The 26,729-nt window shown below is 46.6% G+C and overlaps 3 protein-coding genes across 16 annotated transcripts; all 3 read left to right on the top strand.

Moving 5' to 3' along the window:
• Positions 1–224: 224 nt before the first annotated feature.
• Positions 225–7,532, top strand: eif4h (eukaryotic translation initiation factor 4h). 7 transcript variants are annotated; one of them, XM_069534835.1, is made up of 8 exons: positions 225–365; positions 2,306–2,502; positions 2,975–3,039; positions 3,266–3,368; positions 4,015–4,116; positions 4,368–4,565; positions 4,722–4,837; positions 6,946–7,532. In XM_069534835.1, exons 1-8 carry the CDS (start codon positions 301–303, stop codon positions 6,949–6,951), a joined length of 852 nt encoding a protein of 283 aa, XP_069390936.1. In that variant the 5' UTR covers positions 225–300; the 3' UTR covers positions 6,952–7,532. The 7 variants fall into 7 exon arrangements, with proteins under 7 accessions (XP_069390936.1, XP_069390934.1, XP_069390938.1 ...); XM_069534833.1 differs by having other exon boundaries at positions 3,266–3,399; positions 4,019–4,116; XM_069534837.1 differs by lacking the exon at positions 4,015–4,116 and having other exon boundaries at positions 3,266–3,395.
• Positions 7,533–8,526: 994 nt separating this feature from the next.
• Positions 8,527–16,572, top strand: rffl (ring finger and FYVE-like domain containing E3 ubiquitin protein ligase). 4 transcript variants are annotated; one of them, XM_020107096.2, is made up of 8 exons: positions 8,527–8,801; positions 10,080–10,264; positions 10,666–10,863; positions 11,029–11,235; positions 11,840–12,026; positions 13,226–13,249; positions 13,504–13,704; positions 13,823–16,572. In XM_020107096.2, the coding sequence occupies exons 2-7, from the start codon at positions 10,082–10,084 to the stop codon at positions 13,677–13,679; spliced, it is 975 nt and encodes a 324-aa protein (XP_019962655.1). In that variant the 5' UTR covers positions 8,527–8,801; positions 10,080–10,081; the 3' UTR covers positions 13,680–13,704; positions 13,823–16,572. The 4 variants fall into 4 exon arrangements, with proteins under 4 accessions (XP_019962655.1, XP_019962657.1, XP_069390931.1 ...); XM_020107098.2 differs by having other exon boundaries at positions 8,542–8,801; positions 11,843–12,026; XM_069534830.1 differs by lacking the exon at positions 8,527–8,801 and adding an exon at positions 9,388–9,752.
• A 540-nt stretch (positions 16,573–17,112) lies between these two features.
• Positions 17,113–26,696, top strand: wdr62 (WD repeat domain 62). Of its 5 annotated transcripts, none has more exons than XM_069534821.1 (33): positions 17,113–17,431; positions 18,238–18,329; positions 18,465–18,527; positions 18,631–18,688; positions 19,275–19,442; positions 19,595–19,732; positions 19,856–20,038; positions 20,118–20,275; positions 20,354–20,543; positions 20,640–20,780; positions 20,887–21,050; positions 21,137–21,228; positions 21,304–21,429; positions 21,560–21,630; positions 21,715–21,836; positions 21,920–21,995; positions 22,079–22,190; positions 22,268–22,331; positions 22,408–22,521; positions 22,625–22,722; positions 22,871–22,926; positions 23,037–23,327; positions 23,543–23,610; positions 23,697–23,854; positions 23,964–24,077; positions 24,246–24,357; positions 24,452–24,527; positions 24,715–24,778; positions 24,892–25,020; positions 25,395–25,700; positions 25,832–25,927; positions 26,020–26,111; positions 26,190–26,696. In XM_069534821.1, exons 1-33 carry the CDS (start codon positions 17,330–17,332, stop codon positions 26,412–26,414), a joined length of 4,119 nt encoding a protein of 1,372 aa, XP_069390922.1. In that variant the 5' UTR covers positions 17,113–17,329; the 3' UTR covers positions 26,415–26,696. The 5 variants fall into 5 exon arrangements, with proteins under 5 accessions (XP_069390922.1, XP_069390920.1, XP_069390923.1 ...); XM_069534819.1 differs by having other exon boundaries at positions 23,034–23,327; XM_069534820.1 differs by having other exon boundaries at positions 17,169–17,431; positions 20,357–20,543; positions 23,034–23,327.
• The last annotated feature ends 33 nt before the right edge of the window (positions 26,697–26,729 follow it).

Here is a 26,729-nt window from a genome sequence, read left to right as displayed (position 1 = left end):
CAAAACATATTGTAACAGAAAATATATTTTACCGCAAACGTCCATGAAGGTGCAACATGAGCCAGAGCAGCTGGAGATAATGGACCAATGGATTACATTTCACTAAATGCTATGTATTCAAACGTATGGGATTAAATGACACTAACTTTGGTTTATTCTCATAACTTCTCATTTATAAAACATTTGAAAGAGGTGAACATCAGAAACGCATGACTTTTCCCGGTCAGGCGGTCTGCGGACACCTAAACCCGCTCCGTGTGTGACGTGTAGGACCTCCTCCTCCGACACACAGCAGCAGTAATGGCGGACTACGACGGCTACGATGACCGGGACCGGGCCTACGGCAGCTTCGGCGGCGGCAGAGGGTGAGTGTCCGCTCCGCTCGGCAGCTCCGCCGTGTGACTCAAACACAAACCCCGGCGGGACCATGTTTCCCTCTGCTGTCCGCCCCGAGCCCCGGAGCAGCGCGCCCAGGCCGCGAAGCTCGTCCCGCCCGGCGCCTGCTGACTGAAACGGGCCCGCGAGAGGGAGGGCGGCGGGGAGCGGCTGGGAAACACCGTGGTCCCGCAGCTAACATGCTAACTGCTAGCATGGGGCTAACTGCGCACAGACAGTTAAACTGGCGGACTGTTCCGGTGGGGATCGCCCCGGAGCTCGGCGGTAAAAACATGGTAATCTGTTCGGTGTTGAGATAAATGAACCGGTCCCGGGGAGAGGCGGGACGGAGCCGGACGGGAGGCCGCGGTGTGTGGAGCTGGTGGCGGAGCCGCAGCTGCGGACTGCCCGCATGGCTCCATCATGTGTCCGCAGCTGCACATTGATCCACGTAGGGAGCAAACACGCGGGATCGATCCGCACCAACGGTCGATGTGCGGTGGTTGTAGGTGAAGCAGGTTGTTGTGTAGCTGCTCCATCGTCGCGGTGAAGATGAATGAAAGCAGGAAAATCCCATGTGTTTGTCGGAGAATCTGCTGCATCCGGAGCTTCACGTTGTTTCTGTCTTCAGCCTCCGAACGGATCTGATGCTACACGAGCCTCAGTGTCGGACATCCTTCACCGGCTCCAGGCTCAAATCATCCGAACAGTGCACACGGTCGAATAGTGTTCGGTACTTTGTGTTGCAAAGTTTGAAAGTGTTTTCTGTGTAGAACTTTGTCACCACGTTTAAACCTTACACGTTCACATAGCAACGTGTCTCTACAGGACACTAGCATGTTCAGTTCATTCAGTGCATTAACACACAATCCGTCACTGACTCGACTGATCTGGTTTTTGTGCTAAAAGTCGTTTTCACTGTAAAACCCAGAAGTGTTCAGTCTGGAGGTTTTACAGGTGACTGCTTTTTACCAATCTTCCCTGAAGAGAGTGGTCAGGGTGAGGGCGGGACGGTTTCATTCATTAACACTACACCTGGTGTTCTATAGGTTGGACAGACTTGTGGCACACAAAAAATCAAAGAGCCAACATTTCACGTGCACAGCGTGAACACAAGCAGACCTGAAGCGAAGGAAATCTGTACAAGCAACAGAATACCTGAGTACAAACGCACAGTTTGAGCTCGGATCCAAGCAGAAGCAGGGTCTGATAGAGTGCAAGTGCAGGGTTTAGACTCTCAAACAGACCCTGCTCTCACTCTAAACTTTAGAGTGAAGCATTAGATAAACTGAAGGTGAAATCAGTAAGACCACACTCCACGCCATAAAAGACATGAATGTGAGACGTGTGTCAAATGTCTGCACCGTCACAACCAGGAATAAGTGAGTGTGGTAACGTACACATGTGGCTGGCTGCTGTTATCGGTAAAACTCCTAACAGACAATATTAATGATGACGATTGAATGGACACTAACGTTAGCTTGGCTCCTCTGGTAGGTAGCCTGTGTTCATTACTGTCCAGTGTGGTGTATCACAACTCGTGGTCGTGAGGTGAATGTAAAGGAAAAGTCGTGATCGAAAACTAGTTTAATGTTCAAGTCAATGAAGCTTTACTGGCAGACATGAGAACAAACAGACGAATAATATAATAATATAATTATAGTATCAACAATAGCAGTGATAATTGTATTTGAACAGGATATTAACAACAAAAAGAACATGTGTATGTATATATATATACATATATATATATATGTGTGTGTTTAATTGATTATTTTTAGGGTTTTTTTATCACAGAAAACTGTTTTTGCGAACTTAATGTGGTTTTATTCAGATTTTCACATCATATTTACTTTGGTTGTACTCCACATCTCACCATGCTCTTTTTTTCTGTATCCCTTGATCCTCTCTGATTCCCCCACCCTCCCAGGCCCCGTGGCGGCTCTGGCCCTGGAGGCCCCTGTGGTCCCAAGAAGCAGAAGGAGCTGCCATCAGAGCCTCCGTTCACAGCGTTCGTGGGAAACCTGCCGTTCTACGCGGTTCAAGGAGACATCGACATCATCTTCAAAGAGCTCAAGCTCCGCAGCGTCCGATTGGTTCGAGACAAAGAGACGGACAAGTTCAAAGGTCAGAGGATTTATTTTGAAAGGGATGCTTGTTGGTTCTGAACATTAATCTTCTCAGTTAATGGTTAAAGGGATAGTTCACTGAAAAATGAAAATTCCCTCATCTCCTCAGCACAAATTTAAAATTTTCACTTCAACACAAGTGAAAACATCACTAGGATTTTTTTCTATTCAATTTCTACCGATAGATCCTTTCACCTAAATCTTGCACACAGGAGCTTTAAAGAGCTGAAGAAGATCATGTGACATGAATGAAAGCTCCAGAGCTGCTGCAGTCCACCTCAAGGTTTTACAGGAAGAAGAAAAACACATGTTTCTGTTTCCGTGTCTGTCTGTTGTGTTACTGCTTGTTGTCTTTGTGTTTGAACGTGAAGATTTTTAATGTGAAGAGTTTCACTCAGTTTCAAACAGAAGATGTTGTAACGCTCAGATCAATGAAGAGACGACGTGACCTCTGTTTCTCGTCCCTTCAGGTTTTTGTTATGTGGAATTTGAAGACCTGGAATCTCTAAAAGAAGCTCTGACGTATGATGGTGCTGTGAGTATATGAATATCACGTATTTATTTCTACAGTATGACGGAAGTCGTCAGATTCCTGATCGAAACATGAAGCCTGATTCTCTGAAAGTCATAAAATTCATGAATATTTGAATAATTTTATGGAAAAAAAACCTTTGAATAAATTAATGTGAAGTATTGGGAAGGAGATTTGTACGATGTTGGATGGAGCTCGGTCTTCAGTCTGTGACCTCTGACCCCTGCAGCTGCTGGGTGACAGGTCACTGAGGGTAGACATCGCAGAGGGACGAAGGCAAGAACGAGGGAGCGGCTCCTCCGGCTACGGCTTCAGGAAAGACGAAGGCAGAGGTACGGGCAACCAATCACCACCAGGAAGTAGGTCACAGTGCGCGTTTTTAAACGTTTGATTCCTTCTCTGCTTCATGCTTCATCCATCCATCATTTCACCCCCCTCCTTTTCTACACACACACACACACACACACACACACACACACACACACACACACACACACACACACACACACAGGTAGGACCAGATTTTAAGAAATAAAAAAACTGATCAAGTTTCGCTGCTTCGTCTTCTCTGAAATCTCCTCTTTGATTGGCTGATGAACAACTAACAAGCTCCGCCTCTTCAGTGCTGTCCTTCCAGAAGGAGGTGTCGCCACCTTCTCCTCTGTTTCCTCCTCTCCTTATTTACGTCCTCTTTTCCTGCTTCCTTTCGCCTCTTCTACTTCCTTGGACCTATCTCCTCTCCTTCCACTTCTTTCCTCTCTCCTCCTCTCTTTTCTCCTCCCCCCTCTCTTGTCCTCTCCTCTCCTTCCCCCTCTCCTCTCCTTCCACTTCTTTCCTCTCTCCTGTCCTCTCCCCTTTTTCCTCTCCTCTTCTTCCCCTTCCCCCTCCTCTCCTTCCACCTCTCCTCCTCCCCTCCTCCCCCTCTCTCCTCTCCTCCCCCCTCTCCTCTAAGCGTTAAACTCCCCCTGTCCTCTGCAGGTAGAGGTTTTCGATCTGCTCCCAGAGGAGGCGCAGGAGGAGGACAGGACTCCCGTGAGGACTTCAGCGACCAACCAGGAGGACGTGCGGTCAGCGGCTCAGGTTGGACAACAGCAGATCCCAGCTGGCCAATCAGAGCACTGCTGGGCTGTAGCCAATCAAAAGACAGGATAATATTTTAGAAGTCAAATGAAATGTTAAGAAATAAAAGTAGAATCAAGTGGAACACCCCCCCCCTCCCCCAATTCCTTTCACCTCAACCATCTCATGCTCAATGTGTAACGTTACAGGATCCAGATGCTGCAGGTCACCTGAGGGCTGTTGTCACCTGACTTACCCATCTGTCTCCACAGGTTTTAGAGATGATGATTACATGGGGGGGCGGGGTCGAGTTGGCAGCAGTCGCCCCGGTGATAGAAGGGGTGGTGGTGGAGGACCGGGAGCGGGACCGGGAGCAGGACCGGGAGCAGCAGCAGGAGGAGGAGGAATGGGTCGCTTCAGAGACGCTCCCCCCCGTGGAGGAACGACAGACTTCAGAGAACCATCTGAAGGTTCCTGTCTCACAACTTTTATTTACACATTTATTACGTCATTTAGTCGATTAACGTGAAGCTAGTTTGTCTGTTGTTAAGTTAAATCAACACTTTTAATCAGCTTCATGAAAAAGAGTTTAACTAACTCATATTGTTTGTTTGTGGTCCGCACAGAGGAGCGTGCACAGCGGCCTCGGCTGCAGCTGAAGCCTCGGACTGTCGCTGAGCCACTCAACCAGGTCGCCAACCCAAACTCCGCTATCTTCGGTGGAGCCAAACCACGAGAGGAGGTGATCTCCAGAGAAAAACCATAAGAGACTGAAGGCTACAAGGGCCAGAGGGAGTGGGGAGGTTAGACGAGAGAGAGAGGGAGGGAGGGAGGGAGGGTGGAGAGAGTGAGTGAATAGATTAAACGCAACAGTTATCATTAACTTCCTGACAGCCAGACAGTGAGTGAGTGGACAATGTCCTCCCCCTCCTCTCTTTCTTCTTCTCCTTTCTGTTTGAGTTAAGTTTCAGCAGAGTATTTATTCTTAGTCAGAATAAAGATGAACCCCTGATGAGTAATAAACCTGTAAACACATCGAGCAGCTTGTGAACGCATGTCCCAACTTTGGGTTTCTCTGCCCCACCCCCTCATCACCGCTTACTGTGATGTCATACCTGCTTCATCCAGTAGCCCCGCCCCATCCTCCTCCTCTTGGTCAAAACTTGTTCGTTAAATAACCTGTCAAGTTTTTAGTATTATGTAGTAGTCAGGCTCCTCCCCCACCCTGAGTGTTTCCCTTCATTTTTTCTTCTTCACTGTTGCTTGTTGCCGTGGTGACACATCAGTCAGGGTTTCCAGCTTCGACCCAAACAGTCTTCATACTCTTCATCTGTGGTCCCTGGGTGGGCGGGGTTTCACCCTTGTCACGATAGTCAGCTCTTGACAACCTCAGCCCCTCCCCCACTGGTATCAGCTGATACCTCATAGAAACGTTTTCTTTAAAACAGACACCTGTAGCTTCAGCATGATCTGTTCTGTTCCCATGATGCACTGGTGGTAGGTGATGCCGTTGTTGTTGATCAGTCCCGCATGAGACCTAGTGCCGCATTCAATTTCTGTTGGATTTTCTTCCATTTGGCAACCTATTAACTGTTGCTGTGCCGCTGCATTCAGGTGCTGAGGAAAAAGGGAAAACCAGTTTATTCACCGAAATCTGAGGAAAATAATCACATTTCAAAACCAGTGACGAACAAGTTTGTCTGTAAACCAAAGACTGTTCAAATAAACCAGAAATGTGGAGTTTGACACATTTTATTGTGTCTGACGAACCCTGAAGGCATCACGCTTCTCACAGAGAGCCAGTGAAGGTGTGGCCTCCAGTCATGGCTCCTCTGATTGGTTGTCTCGAGCTGATGGGTAATCTGAGACTTTTTGATGGATGAGTTCTTCATTGTTACAGAGCCAAACCTGTTCTGTTCAGTAAGATTCATGGTGTCCACACTGAACGCTGCTCATAAAGAAGTTCCCCTTGATCCACGTTGAAATCAAGACTTCCTCTGATCTTTCCTCTCCGCCCTCCTCCCGTCTGCACATTTGAAAAGATCATCTTCTTTGTTCAGTATATTGGTGGATGGCACCACCAAGGTGCATTACCGCCTGAAGGTGGTTTGTCGAAACCCTCTTTTCAAATGATGCCCCAGCACCTTTTTCCCACTGTTCAAAAACAGAAATATAATCGAGAAATAAAGGAAAAGACGGGACTTTAGAAAAAACTCTTATTTTCTTCCTTAATACATTTTGTCTCCTTTCATTCTTTTTCTATTCTTTCATCCCTCATCGATTTCCTTTTCATAGTTTGATGTAATGTTAATTGTCTCCTCTTTGTTCCTGTCTTGCCCTCACACGGGGCACCAGCCCTGGCTCAGTGTCTGTGTGGAGTTTGCGTGTTCTCTGTTTGTGTGGGTTTTCTCTGGCTTCCTCCCACAGTGTGAACAAATAGAATTGTGTCAGTGTAATTGGAGACTCTAAATTGACTGTTATTGACTGGGAGTGGACATGTCTGTGTGTTGACCCTGTCCTGGGTGAACCATTGGAGCTGGAAATGGCTCCAGCTCCCTAAACCCTAAAGTCGTATAGATAAGGGATGGATGGATGTTCCTGTCTTTCCACACGTGTCTGATTTCTCACTCCATTTTTTGATCGACCAGAAATTTGATAGAAAAGTATTTAAAGAAGGGAAGAATGAATGAACAGAAAAGGGGGAATACTAGGAAAGAGGAAAAGAGACAGTATGAAAAAATGTTTTTCTTCCCTAATTTTATTTTTTTCCCTTTGCTTTTTGCTCCCCATTTTCTTCACCTCTTTCTGTTTCCAATCTCTCCACTGTTCTTCATCTGTCTTTGTTTACAGCACTGAGTCATTTAAACCACCTCCGACACTCTACTGGCCAGACGGTGGCGCTAACGTGACGTGTTTCAACAGAAAAGAAGAAATTTGAAGTTTTTTTTTTTTTCTGGGCCCTCTCTCGTTACTTCAGTGTGGATTATGTGGAAGTCAACCCCCATTAAGAAAATTCTACAAAACTGGTGAAAAGTTTTGAATGAGCTACAAAGTCAAAGTGGATAATTATTGTACAAAGTTGTAGTTTTGGTTTGTGGTCACCTGTAGTTCCATCTTTAACCTGTTGGCAGATCTGAACTCACTGGTCCTTAACCTGGTCCAGGTCTCTTGTCTCAGTGTGGACCAGGATCAGGTCTGGGTCTGTAGTGGATCACTTGAACAGGATTTAAATCCTTAGTATTTTCAGTCTGCGTCGCTTTGAGAACATTTTAGTCGCTGATAAACTTTGCTTTTGCTTTGTTTCCCAGGACATTAAATGGAAGAACTTTTTCTTATGTACCATAGAATACACACAAAGAAAAAACAAAAAGTAACAGCTGTTTTAAATTTTTCTTTCCAAACAATGTTTATGGCAATAAAACTGTATCATCATCATACATCCACAGAATGTGTTTACTTTCAGGGTGGGTAAGGGGCCAAATCCTTGGCTTTTATCTTTTCTTCCAAATTCAAGAAGAATAAAGAATGAAGCTCTTTCTGTGCTGCCTCCTGTTTGTCTCTGTGTGGAGGACGTTGATTCTTTCTTCAGTCTTCATGTGACGGTGACATCTTAAAGGATTTTCATCTGAATTACAGGTGTGTAGGCCGACACCAGTAGAGACTTAATGACCGAATGAGAGAAATTCAACATGAAAAACCCTGAACAGTGTTAATTGAATCTGTGAATAAACTGATCAGTCATTAAAGCAACCATTAGCATTTGCTTTAATTATTTCTTACCCTGATATTGGTACGTTCTCCACTACTGCTAAAATTTCAACTCTAAACACTTCCTGAAATGACTTCAAATTAAACTTTTTAATTTTAATGCCAGTATACGAGCAAAATGGGAAATTTGTCCTCATGATGGCGCCACAGTTAATCTTCGATCTGCTCAGACCGTGTTCTTGACATTAAATGACTTGAGTCATGAGTAAGTTGATAAATAGCTTTTTGGTGTTCAGGAGACCTATTGAGGCGTACGCAGCGCAACTAACTCTGTTTGTTAATATTTCAACAAGCTACACTTTAGACACATTTCCGTAAAGATCACTGAACTTCCCTGAAAGTTACATATGACAACTTTTGTGTGTTTTTCTAATTGGACAATTTTCATACCACATATGCTAATGTGGGCCAAACTTGTGCTTCGGGACACTGCAACTGGGTGAGGAAAGTAGGAAATGTCCTAATTATGTTATATACTCCACCTCCTCCAGGTCAGCAGATGGGACATGGACCAAACTAAAGAAACAGTGGACGTTAGAGCTGGGTGACAGACACAATACAGAGGTCAGAGACGCCATGATTGAAACTTGGGGGGGGGGTACATATTAATAAAAATGTGTTGCGACGTCACTCGTTCAGGTGAGATGGATGACGTCAGGGAGAGGTCCCCAGCAGCGCAGTGAGACAGGAATGTGTGTGTGCAGCGGGGCTCTTCCTGGTTCAGTGTGTTGTGGGTTGTGGGTCTGTTGTGTGTTGTGGGTCTGTTGTGTGTTGTGGGTCTGTTGTTGGTCTGTTGCTTCCCTCGGATCACACTAACCCATGATGCAGCGGACTCTGGACGTGTAGCCTGTGAGTGAGTTGACCAGCGGCCGCTCGGAGCGGAGTTAGCCGGAGTTAGCCGGAGTTAGCCGGCTGCTAGCTGCAGAGTGCGGTCACAGGTAGGACTCGTGTCTGTGCTGTCAGTTCACGTGTGAACGTAGTTGTTGACCCCGCGGGGACTTTGTCTGCGGTAGTTTGATCTGTTGCTTTGTGTTTGTTACTTTATTTCAACTTCGGCATCACCTACTTCACTAAGTAGCTTCCTGTTAGCCTGTAGCCCGCTAGCAGCGCAGGGTACGTACCGGACTCCGTAAACATGATGCTGAATTGAAAGTTTCGTAGCTCGCAGGTAAACCGAAACTTCACCGTAAACAACACGCGTTTCTTTACCGCATTTTCCAGAGGAACGGAGTCGTTCGGCGGAAAGTTGACCCAGAACCGAACCTTGGTTGATCTCATGTAAACTTGATCAAAGTTAGCAGCTGAGTTGGTGCCACAGTGAAGTTGGTTTCATGTTGGATTTCACGTCGGGACCATGTTTTAATAAAGACGTCGACGAACACGTCATGTGACCCGCTGTGGGCGTGTCCTCTGTGATTGACAGGTAGTGATTGACAGCTCCTGAATGAATGAGTCCATTGAGATCCTGAGTGAAACACCCAACACCAAACTGACTTCATCCCTCGTGTTTACACGGACCAGCCAGTGAGTGGACACTGTGTCCAACACTCACTGAACTGTCTTCAGTCTCATGAGTCCTGAAGACAGTTCAGTGAGTGGACACTGTGTCCAACACTCACTGAGCTGTCTTCAGGACTCATGAGACTGAAGACAGCTCAGTGAGTGGACACTGTGTCCAACACTCACTGACAGCTACCTGGGCGTCCACATCCACAACGGCCTGAAGTGGAAAACATCGATGCTGTCTTTAAGAGAGAATGAGCAGACTATTCCCTGAGGAAGCTCAGATGTTTCAACGTGTGCAGCCAGATGTTGGAGATCTTCAGTCAGTGTTGCAGCCGGTGTTCTGTACTTTGCTGTGGTCTGCTGGAGGAGCAGCCTCGGAGCCGGTGACACCAACAGACTGAACCAGCTGATTCAGAAGGCTGGCTCATATTATATTCATACTCATTTTACATGTAGTCATATTTATTATTTGAGACATGTCAAACAAATGTCTCTGTGTGTTCTTACTCTGTAAGTCCTGCTGCTGTGACACAACAATGTCCCCAGGTGGGATCGATAAAGTTCATCTAATCTAAAAAATAGTTCTTTTTATTACATTTAAATTGAATCCAGCAGGAGGCGTTCAGGTGTCATCTGAACTAGTTTAACTTCATGAGCTACATGAATCTTAGTGTTGGATGTTCCTCATGTGTCTGTCTGTGATTGGTCAGGTATGTGGGCGTCCTGCTGTAATTGGCTGTGTATGGACTCAGGTGACCCAGCAGAACAGTCGGGTGAAGATGAACGTCGCCATCAGTCCTACACCAACTCCGCCTTCAACTCTCAGCCGTCTCCTCCTCCACCTGAACACATCTGTAAGGCCTGCGGGGGGCGCTTTGACACACCTGCCAAGAAGGTAACTCTGCCCACCTGATCTATATATATATATATAGATATATATAGATACACCTCTGGTAGAGCAGCCCAGCTTGAGGAAGACATGTCCTGTTCTTTATTGTGAGGATGAAATCAGCTGACGAGGGAGGAGCTAAAAGTTAGTGAGTCTTTTAACTGCAGTACTGAGAGTGACCACCAGGACAAACTGACAAACAACACAATATATATCATTTCACCTCTCTACCTCTCTCTCTATCTCTCTCTCTATCTCTTTCTCTCTCTCTCTCTACCTTTCTTTCGCTCTCTCTCTCTCTACCCTCCCTCTGGCTACCTGTCTTCACCTCTCTCTCTCTCTCTCTACCTCTCTTTCTCTCTCTACCCCTCTACCTGCCTCTCTCTACCTCTACCTCTCTCTCTCAGCATGTGTGTGTGGACTGTAAGAAGAACTACTGCAGCCGTTGCTCCGCCCAGCTTGAGCCACGGCCCCGCCTCTGTCACACCTGTCAGCGTTTCTATGGCAACCTGTTGGAGCGGGCGGAGCTTATGAAGCTCAAAGTGAAGGAGCTCAGAGATTATCTGCATCTGCATGAGGTGTCAACACACCTGTGCAGAGAGAAGGTGAGACACACACACACACACACACACACACACACACACACACACACACACACACACACACACACACACACACACACACACACAGTCACACACACAGTCACACACACACACACACACACAGTCACACACACACACACACAGTCACACTTGTTTCCTGTTTGGCAGGAGGAGCTGGTGGAGCTGGTCCTGAGTCAGCATTCCTCACCTTCCAGTGAACAGGCCCCTGAGACACTGACCCCTGACCCTCCCTCTGTGACGCCTGACCCACCCACACCCACCCCCAACCTCACCTCTGATCCTCCACAGCCCGAATACCCGTCCCCTCCCACAGAGACCACAGCCTCTGAGCCTGACATTCAGGAAGAAGACCAGGTAAAACCATAGGCAGGTAGAACCAGAGCCAGGTAGAACCAGAGCCAGAGCCAGGTAGAACCAGAGCCAGGTAGAACCAGAGCCAGAGCCAGGTAGAACCAGAGCCAGAGCCAGGTAGAACCAGAGCCAGAGCCAGGTAGAACCAGAGCCAGGTAGAACCAGAGCCAGAGCCAGAGCCAGGTAGAACCAGAGCCAGAGCCAGAGCCAGGTAGAACCAGAGCCAGGTAGAACCAGAGCCAGAGCCAGGTAGAACCAGAGCCAGGTAGAACCAGAGCCAGAGCCAGGTAGAACCAGAGCCAGAGCCAGGTAGAACCAGAGCCAGGTAGAACCAGAGCCAGAGCCAGATAGAACCAGAGGCAGAGCCAGGTAGAACCAGAGCCAGGTAGAACCAGAGCCAGAGCCAGATAGAACCAGAGCCAGGTAGAACCAGAGCCAGAGCCAGGTAGAACCAGAGCCAGAACCAGAGCCAGATAGAACCAGAGCCAGGTAGAACCAGAGCCAGAACCAGGTAGAACCAGAGCCAGGTAGAACCAGAACAGGTGTGAATCTTGAGTTTGCATGTTGTGACTGACTCTGTCTTTTCCTCCGGTTCTGGGACCCTGAGGAGCCGTCAGTTTCAGGTCGTAGGGCGTCTCTGTCCGACCTGAGTTGCGAGGACGACATTGAGGCGCTCAGCGTGCGGCAGCTGAAAGAAATTCTCGCCAGGAACTTTGTGGACTATAAAGGCTGCTGTGAAAAATGGGAGCTGATGGAGCGAGTGAGTCGACTGTACCAGGACCAGCAGAACCTCAGTGAGTCGGACTCAGTTTAACGGAACTAAATCCTCGTCCCTCAGAGACGAGCAGCCGACACTGAGCATCAACAATGTTTTTGCAGGAAGTCAGACATTTTGTTGAGAATCTCATCTGTCAGTTTTAGTTTCACCTTGTAATTTAGGGACGAAGTATTTTGTCTGACACACGTACGGCCTGTCATCACCTACATGGGCGTCGTCTACCTGTACTTGACTCTGATTGGTTTGTAGAGTCTAACGTGGGCGTGTTGTCAGGTGGGGGGGGGGTAGTAGTCTTTCTGTTTGAAGCGCTTTATGTAGTTGCCACTAGCAGCATCAGCCCCTTCAGGCACAGTACTACAGTACTACAGTACACTACAGTACTCCACAGTACTCCACAGTACTACAGTACACTACAGTACACTACAGTACTCCACAGTACTACAGTACACTACAGTACTCCACAGTACTACAGTACACTACAGTACACTACAGTACTCCACAGTACTACAGTACACTACAGTACTCCACAGTACTCCACAGTACTACAGTACACTACAGTACACTACAGTACTCCACAGTACTACAGTACACTACAGTACTCCACAGTACTACAGTACACTACAGTACACTACAGTACTCCACAGTACTACAGTACACTACAGTACTCCACAGTACTCCACAGTACTACAGTACACTACAGTACACTACAGTACACTACAGTACTCCACAGTACTACAGTACACTACAGTACTCCACAGTACACTACAGTACTCCACAGTACTACAGTACACTACAGTACTCCACAGTACACTACAGTACTCCACAGTACTACAGTACACTACAGTACTCCACAGTACACCAGACTAGTTCAAATTTCAAAAAAACATTTTATCGTCGGGGGTGCAGACTGCAGCTGCTTCCTCTTCTTCTTCTTCTTCTATGGTTTGAACCAACAGAACCAGGTTCAGTTGGATCCAGACCCAGAACTCCTCTTCTGGTCTGAGGAACCGTTCACACCTGAAGTTCAGCTTCAGACTGAACTGACGAGTCTGAAGCTCTGAAACAAACCAGGAGTGAACGAGTTCCTCTGTGATTCACTTCAGTCTGATTTTTAGTGTCAGATCCAGAATAAATAAAACTCTGAGACAGTTTCATTGATTCATTTCTGTCCGTTTTAATCGTTAAAGTCCAAACTGTCTGTTTTCTGTCTTTCAGTTGCCAATGCAGTGAACGCCTCAGGTCAGTTTTCTGTTTCCTCTAAACAAACATGACGGACAAGATCATCGTTAACACTCACCACAATGAGCCTGTGATTATTTCACAATTTATTGATCATTTACAAACCAGAGAGTAATCAGTTAATCTATCAGACTATTGGCGCCTCCCTGTGCTTTGTACATCTGTTATATGTTCATTGAATTATTTTTATTGATCATGTGATAAAGATATGGTCCCTCACAGTGCTGCGTACTCGTCCCTGTGTCTCCCTCTAGAGTCTGGGGGAGGACTGGAGGAGAACCTCTGTAAGATCTGTATGGACTCTACCATTGACTGCGTCCTGCTGGATTGTGGTCACATGATCACCTGCACCAAGTGCGGCAAGAGGATGAGCGAGTGTCCAATCTGCCGCCAGTATGTCGTCCGAGCAGTCCACGTGTTCAGGTCCTGAACAAACCAACCTGGAAGTGAACCAGGTAAACACAGTCTCTGATCGCTTCATATACAGTGGTGGATATATGTATATACTGTGTGAGTGTGTGTGTGTATAAATATCTATATATATATATATGATCTGTGTCTCTGTCTCTTCAGGACCAAGTGTCGTTCAACAACAATCAAGTCTTCTTAAAGGGACCTCCACAAGTCTACATAACCAGAGTGCTTTTATTTTGCTAACTCTATTTTTCTAGTGTAAATATGATAAAGATTGCAAGAAGTGACCTCATCTGATCTTTTTTACTCAAACACAAACTCTGAGCTTCACACGGCCACAAACACTCACACACTGTGTTCTCATTACAACCTTTGCTTTTTTACAGTGTCCAGTGAAGTGACACAGACATAAAACAGCAGTGGTGAGACATTTTCCAGAACATCACTGATTCCAGGGCTCATACTTCCTGTTTTAATCTCGTGTTTCATCTGTAGCCTCATGACATTGAGACCTGAGACTGTTTCTTGATATTCTTTCGCTTCAGCCTCATCTTATTTTTATAACTCACTAGTGGATTTTTAAAAATCAGATGGATTCGGATGTGTTCTCATCCAAAGAACACATTCATTAAACAACCTTCAGGTCAGAATATCAGCAGGGTAATGATGTCACAGGAAGTGGAACACGTTCCCCTGATGCTGTGGTTTTCTCTTCACATCCTCGATGTTGTGAAAGCACAGCTGAGACATCTTTTATTTAAAGGAGACACATTCTGTTCACATTCAGGTTGAAAAGAGGTAAAGTTTGTTCGTGAGGATGAACTCTTGAGATGCATCCTGTTGTTTTCCAGGGGTGAAAACACGTCTCTGTCCTCAGACTGTCCATCACTGCAGCTCCTCTTTTCTCTTTAAGACCCCCCCTCCTGATAAAGCCTAGTCTGCTCTGATTGGTCGGCTGCTCCACTCTGTTGTGATTGGTCAACAGCTTCCAGCACGTGTGGGAAATGTCAACTCACTTAGCCTGGCCTTGTCATACTAGTTAGCTAGTTTGGCAAACCCCATAACAAGTGAACACAGTGTCAGGTCCTTTTACTTTAACCTAAGTGCTACTGACGAGATGTTTCCTTCACACCAGACTTTGGACTTTTTGAATTTGCAGAACGTTTGCATTCACAATAAACATTTTTTTATAACTAACAGGAGGAAAGAAACTGAAAAAACATAAACGTGTCTCCTTTAAAACTATTTCACTCACATTAACGAACCTGAACTGTTTCCCTGAATCTGTATCAGATTTTACAGAAACAGAGGCTCCATGAAGCTTCCCTGAGGGACTCCGTAAGTTAGAGGTTTATGGTTGTATTTTTGCAGCCGTTCTGTTTCTGTTGTCACCGGTGACCATGAGAACAAAGTTCTGTTCTTTGACTACCACACTGCTCATTTGAATTATAATGGCCTTAAGAAGTAAAATGATGTCTCACAGTGGAGGTGCTAAAGGAACCATGAACCATGGGCCAGGGGCCTTAGATTCCACTGAGGCCTTGTCCTTTGGGTTTTTATATGTTTTAAGGGATTTAATGGTTTTAGGGAACTTGGGAATATTTTTAAACTTGCTCTACATACTGATTCATGTGTTTTTAGTCAAAGTTGTCACATCTGTGATTATTTAAGGGCAATAACAACACATGATTTAAGTATTCATATACATTAGAACTGTAATGTTGTTTTTATAGGACATTGATTTCTGTGGACGTTTCTTTAATCTGACAAACTGGAACAAAGCTGTGAGACAGTGACTCAATGTGGTTGTGTTGAGTTTAAAAGCACTTTTGTTTAGTCAAAGAAAATAATACTGAAGAGCTTAGTGTCGGACTTTTCCTCTGAATCTGTATCAGGTTTAAGAAAATTGTCAGAAGCTCCAGAACATATCCCTGAGGGACTCCATTTGTTAGTAAAAACAGGGATCATGACTTATCATCTTTACCAGTAGAACACAGAAGTTTGGCAGTGAAGCTCTTTGTCTTTGTGTCTTTTTGCACTAATCTGCTGAAACATTTTGACCTTTTATCAATTAGCTCTGGTTGAAGAACGATGTAGAGGAGACGTGACGTTCACTTTTGTCTTAGTGTTTTTCTTCGGATCATTAACTCTTGAGTTTTGCTGTGAATGTTTTTCTTTTCTTTTGTGAATTGCTGGCTGGTTATCACTGTGGGATAACACGTTTCCTGGAAGTTGTACAACAAGTTTCTGATCACTGAATCAATGTGAGACACAAAAAAACACATTTTCTTGATGCACTGGTCAATTATGATATTATGGGCTGTTGTGTTTCTATAACCTTTAAAGCTCCAGTGCGTAAGATTCAGGTGAGAGGATCTACTGGCAGAAATTTAATGTAGAATAATCCTCATGAAGTTTTCACTAGTTCATTTCATCTAAATTGTATGAATTGTAGTTTTCTTTACCCCAGAAAAGACCCTCTACATTGAAATACTTTATATTTACATGGAGGGGACCCTCTTAACGGAGGCCTCCATGTTTTTTACATTAGTCCAGACTGGACAAACTAAAACCTTTTGAGTTTTTATAATGACTGAAGCTGCCACAGGTTCTTCTTCATGTTTGGAATGAGGGGGGGGCTGTTCAGCTGTAACATGACACTTCACCACTAGATGTCACTAAATTCTACACACTGAACCTTTAAATACACTTTTAACGTTTTAATTGATTTTACTGTGTCATTTGTTTGTCTTTAGATTTGAATCTGTTTGGTCACATCCTCTGACTCAGAAATCTCTTCTTCACTATCTTTTGCGTGTCATTTACATGATTTCTAAAATGATTTTCTACTGGTTGACAGAGTGTTCAGTTTCCTGAAAGAACTTTGTAATAAAACAAAATTTCTCTTAGTCGTGTTTCTGCTCTAATGTTTTTATATTTATCAAGTTTTTCCACTGAAATTAAACGTAATCAGTTTAGACAGAAAATATTTCATTCAATATGTCACAAACCACGACTTAAACTAAAATAATTATCTTCAGCTATTAAAGATAAATATGCATCAAGAGAAAAAGAGCATTTTTCTGTGAGTAGAAACAGAAGTTGTAGAAAGAGAAGAGTATTCAGCTGCAATGACAATTCACCACTAGACATCAGGGAACACTGGAAGTGTCTATATTAGAAATAATACATAAGAGTAATAGAACCATTTGAGATTAAAAAGTAGAACGTGCTAACGTGACTTTATTAGAAGTAAAACATTAATTAATAGATTGAGCCTTTACGTTAATATTCATCGGTTTACGTTGTCACAATAATGATGTTGATTGGCTGGTTGGTAGAGAGTGGGCGGGACTTGGGCTTCGTCGTGTGTCCATTGGTTTATTTGTGGTGATGGGCGGAACCTCGGCTGCCTATTAGTAGGTGTGTGCGCACAGTGGGCGGGGCTTAGTTTGAACCGGAGTCCCGCCGCAGGAACAGGTGTCAGGTTTCATCTGTTAGCATCAAGCTAAGCTAACGCTCCAGCGTCATCAGCTGCGGAGACTTTGTTCAAACTGACCCGAGCCCGCTTCACTCCGGCGGCCTTTTCTGGACCCGCAGCCCGGTGTCTGCGCGCCCTTTGTCCCGGGCAGCTTCCGAGCCGTTCCAGCTTCCTGGAGGAGTGTCATGGCGGAGGGAGCGGAGGGCGGCTCAGTCACCGCCGCGAAGAGGAGACCAGCAGCGGGGAGGAAGAGCCGACAGAGCCGACAGAAGAGCTGCTGCAGCCGGGTACGAGCGGAGCTAACGCTGCTAACTGTTAGCATCACAGTCCGTTAGCTGCGCTGCTGATTCACAGTTAAACTATGACTGAAGTACTTCTACTTAGTTTGACTGAAGTTTACAGTACTTTACTTAGTTTGACTGAAGTTTACAGTACTTTACTTAGTTTGACTGAAGTTTACAGTACTTTACTTAGTTTGACTGAAGTTTACAGTACTTTACTTAGTTTGACTGAAGTTTACAGTAATCTACTTAGTTTGACTGTACTTATACTTAGTGTTGTAAAGTATGAGAATAAACTAAGCATATGTACATGAGAGGAAACAACATAATGTTCTGAATCTTTATTTTAATCCTGATTTAAACTCAATGAGCAGGAAGTGAAACGTTGAGACACAAAGAAAAACACAACCTGACGTTGTCAATAAAGTTTTGACCTGAAGGTTAAGAGCTGGGGTCAGTCATTAAACCAGACCTGACGTCACACCGTGACCTCCTGACCAACAACATCACCACCTGTCCACAACGTGCTCATGCACTGTGGAAGGTCACAGGTCAGAGTCTCCAGAGACACGAGGGATGAGGACATCTGGTCCCCACACAGACCTGATCCCAGCATCCTGTCGAAACCCTGAGTTCAGGTGTGAGACATGGAGGACTCACCAGAGATCATCACATCTACTCCACCTTTGAAACTCATCACTGTTGCTGTGGTTACGCCAGTGAGAAAACTCAGGTGTCCTTGTGTGTAGTGTGTTAGCTGTCCTCAGTGAGGCGCTCTTTCTTGAACTACAGTTTGATGTGTGTTGTTTCAGGTGAATCTGGAGAAAGTTCTGGGAATCAGCACAGCCAGCAGCAGCGGTCTGACCTCTGACCCCAACTCTGGGCTCATCGCCTATCCTGCAGGGTAAGCCCCGCCCCCCTGATACACCTGTATCTTGTGAGCAAAGTTGCGTCTGATGTTTTGGCAGCATGTTTGAACTCTGTCAGCTTCAGCACCAACCCTCCTGACATCCTGCTGTGGTTCTGTTGTGTGGCTCAGGTGTGTCATCGTGCTGCTTCACCCAAAGAAGAACAAACAGAGTCACATCATCAACACGTCCAGGTAGATGTCTCACCTGTGGCTCTTCGTCTGTCTGCACAGACAGAACAGTGGACCCTCCCCGTGAGATGATCAGTGGCATCATGACTTTGTGTTTGTGTTGCAGGAAACCCTTCAGTGCTGTGGCCTTCTCTCATGATGGGAAACACCTGGTCACTGGTGAGGTGAGAAGTGAGACATACACCTGCAGGGAAAGTTCCAGAAAACCTTGTGTTCTCACGTGAAGAACCTCCTGAACATTTCAGGAACAGGTCTGAACTTCTACCAAAACATCTCAAAGCAGGTTACCATGGAAACTGCTCCCACAGACTCCCCTTTGCTGTGTGTGGAATCAGCCACTCATTCACTACTTCACTCATTCACTACTTCACTGCATGGTGTTAACTATAAAGTGTTCATTATATGGTGAGCTCATCTTGACAGTAATGACGTCATTGTTGCAGGATTACGCCGTCGACAGGAACAATACCACGTTGAACCTGTGGATCTTCTATTAGACTCTAAATAATTTACAGTTATTTATGAAATGACTTCAAACTAGAGATTGAGACATAAACTCCTGAGGAAAATGTTAAAAAATCATTATACATCAAGTACATTAGCTAAATCCAGAGTTTAGTTTTTTGAGTTAAATTTTCAGTATATATGATTTAGTGATCTCTCTCTCTCTCTCTCTCTCTCTCTCTCTCTCTCTCTCTCTCTCTCTCTCTCTCTCTCTCTCTCTCTCTCTCTCTCTCTCCTCTCCCTCAGAGCGGTCACATGCCCTGTGTAAGGGTGTGGGAGGTGGGTGGCGGTCAGGTGGCCGAGGTTCAGTGTCATAAATATGGAATTTCGTGCGTAGCGTTCTCCACCAACAGCTGTTACATCGTCTCGGTGGGATATCAACACGACATGACTGTTAGTGTGTGGGACTGGAGGGTGAGCGCACACTTACGCAACACAAACATTCCTAATAATCAGTAATAATTCTATTTCAGTTCAGGTAGTCAGAGTCACTGTATTGATCCAGTTCATAGGATTTGATTCCAGATTTGATAATTGTGAATGTTAACGTGACGTCTCGTTATCAGAAAGGTTCCATCATCGCCTCTAACAAAGTGTCCAGCAGAGTCTTCGCCGTCTCCTTCTCTCAGGACAACAGCTACTTCATCACTGCAGGAAACAGACACGTCAAGTTCTGGTACCTGGACGCCTCCAAAGAACGACGGGTACAATCAGCCAATCACAGATCAGCCTCAGCTCATTTAAAGTCTGCTCAGCCAATCACAGTTCACTTTGGAGTGACAGCTCTACCCTCCTCTTTTCCTCCTTGTTTCCCTCTCCGTACTTAGGTGAACAGCACGGTGCCTCTGATTGGTCGTTCAGGGTTGCTAGGTGAACATAAGAACTGCGTGTTCAGTGGAGTGGCGTGTGGGCGTGGCCTCACGGCGTCCAGCACCTACTGCATTACCAGCACCGGTCTGCTGTGTCTGTTCAACAGCAGCCGACAGCTGGAGGCCTGGGTCAACCTCAAGGTCGCCGAAGGAGGAAACAGACTAATTGAAATTTTTAACAAACAGCTGTACAATAATAAAGTAAAACTGTTGTTGACAGACGGCGTCGGCGAGTTGTCTGTCCGTCGGTGAGGACCACGTCTTCTGTGGCTGCGCAGACGGTCTGATCAGAGTGTTCAATCTGTTAAACCTTCAGTACGTCACCACGCTGCAGCGACCTCACAGACTGGGAGTCGACATTAGTCAGAGCCAGCACAGGTACAAATACTGAAAACACGGAGTATGATACTGAAAAAACCCGGATAAAACTCTGATCGTCACCTGCTCTGTTCTCAGCAGCCTGTTTCCTGTCAGTCCAGATGCTCACTTCCCTGACACCTTGGCTCTGACCTTTGACCCTGCTGCCAAACACCTGACCTGCGTATATGACGACCACAGTTTGTATGTGTGGGACGTCAAAGACGTGAGGAACGCAGGGAAGCTGTACTCCGCCATGTACCACAGCGGCTGTGTGTGGAGCGTCGAGGTGAGAGATGCCACGCAAATACTACCAGGATGTAAAAAGTACCAAAGATGCTACAGTGTGTGTGTGTGTGTGTGTGTGTGTGTGTGTGTGTGTCAGGTGTATCCTCAGCTGTCAGACGTGTCCCAGGCGTGTCTGCCTCCCTCCTCCTTTCTCACCTGCTCATCTGACAACACCATCAGAGTGTGGCACACCGACCCGCCCACCGCCGCCCCCCCACACAGGAACCTGTACAGCAATGTAAGATACACACACACACACACACACACACACACACACACACACACACAGGCAGGAACCTGTAGTGCAACATAAGACACAAACACACACTGTGTGTGTTGTACAGGACCTGTCAAGGATTGTGTATGTGGGCGAGAACACGCAGCACCTGCAGGCAGAGGGGAGGAAGGCAGAGGCAGCAGGGGCTGATGGGAAGTGCGGGATCAGAGTGCTGGCTATCAGTCCGGACGGACGACACCTGGCTGCAGGAGACCGCTGTGGAAATCTTCAGTGAGACGCACATACGCACTCTGACACACAAACACACACGCACAGTGGTGATAGGTGTGTGATGAGGTCACTTCCTGTCTCTTCAGTATCTTCGCTCTAGAGTTTCTGGACGAGCTGGTGAAGATCGAGGCTCATGACTCTGAGGTTTTGTGTCTGGAGTTCTCGCCGACGTCTACAGGTGAGGCCTCAGTTCAAAGGTCATCCTCGGGATAATGAAAATGTCATAGCGCCATCTTCTGTGTCGTGGTTTCAGGTGTGAAGCTTTTGGCGTCAGCCAGCCGGGACCGACTGATCCACATCTTCAACCTGGAGAAGAACTACAGTCTGGAACAGACTCTGAACGACCACTCAGCCTCCATCACTGCCGTCAAGTTCACAGGTGACTGAGTTCACGGAGGAAGAGTTTGGAGAGTTTGCAGATGATAAAGTGAAAGTCAGCGGAGGCAGAAAGTGAAATGATGTTTAGAAATCAGTGCGTTGACGGTTTGAATGTGTCCCCTGTTCTCCAGGTGAGAGTCCAGAGGTTCAGATGGTGAGCTGTGGAGCTGACAAAAGCATCTACTTCCAGACGGCCGAACAGGTCCGTTTTCTTTTGAATTAAACACTTCCTGTTTCCCATGATTCCCTGTGAATGAACAGTGGCCTTGTCTGATCTGTCGTCCAGACGGTGGAGGGTTTGTCTTTCTCCAGGAGTCATCACGTGGTGGAGAAGACGACGCTGTACGACATGGACCTGGACTCCTCGAAAACACATGTAGTCATCGCCTGTCAGGACCGAAACATCAGGTAGAAAACCACCTGACGGGATGTCTAACGGAAAATAAAAAGATGTTTCTCCTCCAGATGTTCTGATGTTTCTGTTTTTTAAGAGTTTATGATGTGGAAACTGGGAAGTTGAAGAAGTGTTTGAAAGGTTCGTCCAGCGATGAAGGAGCTCTGCTAAAGGTAAGGACGCCGTCTGGTTACTGCATCTCATCGGAAAACCTTTTAACTCAAAACCACGAGACAAGAAATACGTGTTCCTGCAGGTTCAGATGGACCCGTCTGGGAGTTTCTTTGCCACCAGCTGCTCAGATAAAAATATCACCATCTTTGACTACGAGTCAGGAGAGTGTGTCGCCACCCTGTTCGGACATTCAGGTGAGTAGATCCAGCCCCCCTGTAGGCATGTGATAAACATGTATGTTCAGGTGTTTGACGTGTCTTTGTGTCCTCAGAGATCGTCACCTGTATGAGGTTCAGTCAGGACTGTCGACACCTCATCACTGTGTCAGGAGACAGGTAAACTCTGCTGATGTCACAGGAAACTGAACTCATCCACCTGTTTTTAAGTGTGTGTGTGTGTGTGTGTGCCTAGTTGTGTGTTTGTGTGGCGACTGGACGCTCAGATGACCTCCACCATGAGGAAGAGGCGGGGCCTCAGACTGAGAGTTGCACCTGACACCCGCCACCAAAAACCTCTGAACATCAGGTTGGTGATGTTGAACAAAGACGGCGTTCTGAGTCGATCCTGGTAAACGGAGCAGCGGACATGTTAGTGCTTGACATTGTTTCTGTGATCAAACCTGTTTCAGGAGGGAGACGTTCATCACTGTTCCCTCATCTCAGCTGCATCAGACGGAGGAAGAGGAGTCGGACCTCAGTACTCCGGCCAGACTGGACTTTGCTCAGGGTGAGGAAGAGGACATTTTCTTCAGTTTCTCTGATCAATAAAGTTTTGACTATCAAAGTTGTGAAGCTAAAGTATAAATAGTCTAAAATATCTCAGATACAAACGCTGCCATCTTGTGGTGATGATCTTGTTTCTCTTTGTGTTTCAGATTCAGTTCCGCAGCTTCAGACCAACGGGAAACTGCCCCTGTGGTTCAGAAAAGTGGTCAGTTCAAGTCCGTACGACGATTAGAGTCCGGATCAATAGCAGATAATCAGTCCGTCCTGTGTTTACTCTGCGGGTCGATGAAGTTCAGGTGTTTGTGTGTTCAGCAGAGTCAGGGCGGAGCCTCCACTGCCGACCAACCGGATGCTGGGCCTCGTCAGAGTCGCAGTCGGTGGACGGAGCAGCTGAACCCTCTGACTATCTGCTCCAACTGCTCCCCGAGTCCCACCAAGAGTCCAGAGGAGGAGGAGGACGACGACGAAGACTTCCACCCCCAGAGTCTGGAGAGTTTGCTGGGAGAGAACCAAGAGGAGGAAGAAGAAGAAGAAGAGGATGACGAAGACTTCCACCCCCAGACTCTGGAGAGTCTCCTGAAAGATGGAGAGGAAGACAAGAAGGAGGTGAGTGTTGAAACACTTCCTGTTTCCGGTTCTGAGCGTCATGTTGATTGAAGTGAACAGTGGAAACAATGTGGAACTGTCCAAATACTTATGGCCTGGACTGTGCTTCCATGGGATTCCAGAGATGAAGCCGTTACATTCGAATGTTTCCAGATATAGTTTTCATCAAGTCGTGAAAATATAAACTTATTTAAAAACTGTGTGTTGATGCTCAGGTGCTGCAGCCTGCAGGGGAGAACAGGACCAGCTATGTCCTCCACCCCAGCAGCAGCGCCACCGACAGGTGAGAGACGGCACAGCACAATAGTCAGACCTTCTGTTTCTGCTGTGTTTTTGATTTGCTTGTTTTTATGGGTTTGTCGTTTTTAGGAAATTTGACGCTGAAGCCGTCCCCGACACACAGACATCTCTGACCCAGCTGGAGGGCAGAGATCAGGGGGCGGAGCCAGTGTGGAGAACTCAGCTGAGCCCAGACTCCGCCTGCTCCGAGGGATCTGCAGGAAGCATGGAGCAGCCTCATGATGCCGGTCCGACCTCAGATCAGTTACTTCTGCAGACTTAATGTCAACAGTGATTTTATTGTCAACGTCATGGTCGAAGGTGCCGTGAAGTAACGAGCTCGTTCGTCTCTCACAGACACAGACTCTCTGAGTCAGGGCAGCTCTGTGGGCAGTTTGGGTCCAGAGGACGACGACGACAGGAACTTGTTAAAGAACCACTTTGACACGCTGGCGTCGAGTCAGAGTGAAGGTACGAACCACAGCTGAGACTTAACTCTTTCCTCTACCGTGTGTAATCAGACCGAATATTCGGATTTCTGTTTGTGTTGTGAAACTCGACCACAGGAACAAGTTGAATCACAACGTTTGAGACTGTTTGAGTTATATTTATATTCACCTGTGAACTTTGACCTTTCAGAGAAGTTCGACACTGACCTCAGGACTCTGCAGCCTCCGGAGGAAAAACACTTCCTGAACCCTCGACTCAGCATCTCCGCCCGCTTCCTGTCCCGATTCCAGGACAGACTCAGGTTGGTCGGGTCACCTTTGACCCACCGGAGATGGTTGCTGACTTTGTGTTGTGGTTGTCATAGCGATGACCGCTTGTCATTGGTGTTTCTTCAGGGTCTGGCCGAGTCGAGCTCCACCTCTCATCTCCATCCCGACCAGGATCTCAGAGGAGAGCGTCAACAACACGTCGGTAAAAAGAAGAGCTCCACTTTTCAAAATCTGAAGCAATGTCTTCACAGCCAGAACCTCCAGAACATGTCAGAAGTTCACTTCACGCCTGAAAAGAAACTTCTAAAACTTTCCCTGTCATCGTTTCTGTAAATCATCCACATGACGTGTGAATGTCTGAAGCTCGTGTGATGAATGTTTATTTCCAGGAGAACGTGGAGTCGAGCAGCGACGTCGTATCGACCGAGTCGACGAACGGAGCGAGCTGCAACTGTGAGTCAGCAAAGTTTGTTTTATCATGTGATCACTGCAGCTGTTCAATAATCGTTCATGAGTCCAGGTGTGTGTGTGTGTGTGTGTGTGTGTGTGTGTGTGCGCGACCACAGCCAGATGCAGCCCGTCTATCCTCCGTAGAAGAGCTTCCTGCATTATATCCCATCAGCCCCTTCACCGCCCAACACGTCGACGCCGCCGCCACACTGTGGTGGTCGTTCAGTGCAGAGAGACGCTGGGAGGTGTGTGTGTGTGTGCGTGTGTGTGTGCATGCGTGTGTGTGTGTCACTTGGGTGGTGTGTGTGTGGTAAAGATCACCTGGTGTCGATGTGGACTCTGCTGGTCGGAGCTGGTTCTGATCAAACTCTTGGTCGTGTTTCTTCAGATGGTTTCGTTCGTTCGTTCAGAGTCGAAAAATCGATCACATGACTGATGATGTCACAGACGCTCACATTTAATCATTTATCAACATTTAGCGATGATGTCATTGGTCTGAAGTGACAGTAAAACGAACACGTCCCCATCTGAACTTTAACCTGGTCACTCAGGTCGTTGTGAGGTCAGAGGTCACTCACCTGTTCACCTGAGTGTTTCCTCCCTGACCTTCTTTTTTTAGACCAATCAGACGTCACCTCCACCAACAGCATGATGTCTGCGGTCCAGCAGCGGCCGTCACGGCTCGGTTACCTGGGGACCACAGCCAGCTCCAGGTCCAAAGTGAGCCAGGACCCCCCCGCCTCTAACTCCGCCTTCAACAGCCCTCAGCTGTTGACCACACCCACTGAGGTGCCATCAGAGGGCGGAGCCAGCAGGTGGAACACCAGTAGCACTGAAGAAACGCCAACGAATCAAAACCAAACGCTCATCGCGTCCCCCGCCCCTTTCATCACTGGCTCGGTCTCTAGGGAGGTGGTCGGTCCAGGTAGGAAAAAAGGGCTTGTGGGTAAATTTGTGATGTTCTCTGAAGATTTGTTTAATGTGATTTTATTTCTTAGATCTGAATTTAACTTTTGAAACATATGAACAGTTTTTTTCGGTTTATTTCTGATCCAGAATCAAACGAGACTCTTGGTGATGATTCGTCCTCCTGTGGCCCACCCACCTCCGCCTCCTGTCCACCTTCAGACAGACCCTGCCCCCCTCTCTCAGGTAACTTCCTGCGATGTTCTCACATCTGTTGGGATATCGTTAGACTCCTGGCGCCACCTTCAGGCTGACTGAGGATGTGTTTGTTGTTTCAGGCGATGATGAGGCGGTGACGCTGCAGCAGTGTCAGCACGTCTCCAACGAGCTGCGACAGACGGCGAGACGAGCCGTACGCCTTCACCAGCAGGTTCTGTACATTTCTGAAGGTTTTTCTTTCAACTTCACCTTTTTATATTTTGACTTTTCAGCCTTTTTCTTCCTGCAGCTCGGTGAGTCGCTCGGCTTTGTGGAGCAGCGGCTCCAGATGTCATCTGTCCTGCAGGAGGCGTTTGAATCCGTATACTCTGAGCTGCAGGTGGTCCTGCAGGGAGAGGGGCAGGGCAGCAGCACGCCCTCTGGTGGACTGGAGGGTGCAGGGACGATGTCTCTGCTGGAGAAATACTCTGAGCTGCTGCTGCAGATGACGCAGAACAAACTGAACCGGATCTGATCACGATCACGCGTCAATCGTATTATTTTCTATTTTATCGTCAGAACTGTAACATGTTTTGACTTTGGTTTATAACGTCAAACATTAAAAGTGTTGGTTTGTTTGTTTTTCTTCTTGAGTCACAACAGGAAGTCTGAGACGGTGTGGAGGCTGAAGGAGGAAGCGTTCGGTCACATTCTATATATAAATGTATAGGTTAGTTAACGAGTATTAAATCAAGCATCTTGTTTGTGTTGTTTTTAAATCACATCACTGTTTGTAAATAAACAAGTTTTACATGTTTCTTAAAGTTTCATTTCTCATAGAATGAAATGT

The sequence above is a fragment of the Paralichthys olivaceus genome, chromosome 11, assembly GCF_024713975.1.
Source record: "Paralichthys olivaceus isolate ysfri-2021 chromosome 11, ASM2471397v2, whole genome shotgun sequence".
Taxonomy (NCBI): domain Eukaryota; kingdom Metazoa; phylum Chordata; class Actinopteri; order Pleuronectiformes; family Paralichthyidae; genus Paralichthys; species Paralichthys olivaceus.
Note: the sequence above shows the minus strand (reverse complement) of the source record. Positions and strands in the feature narration are given on the sequence as shown.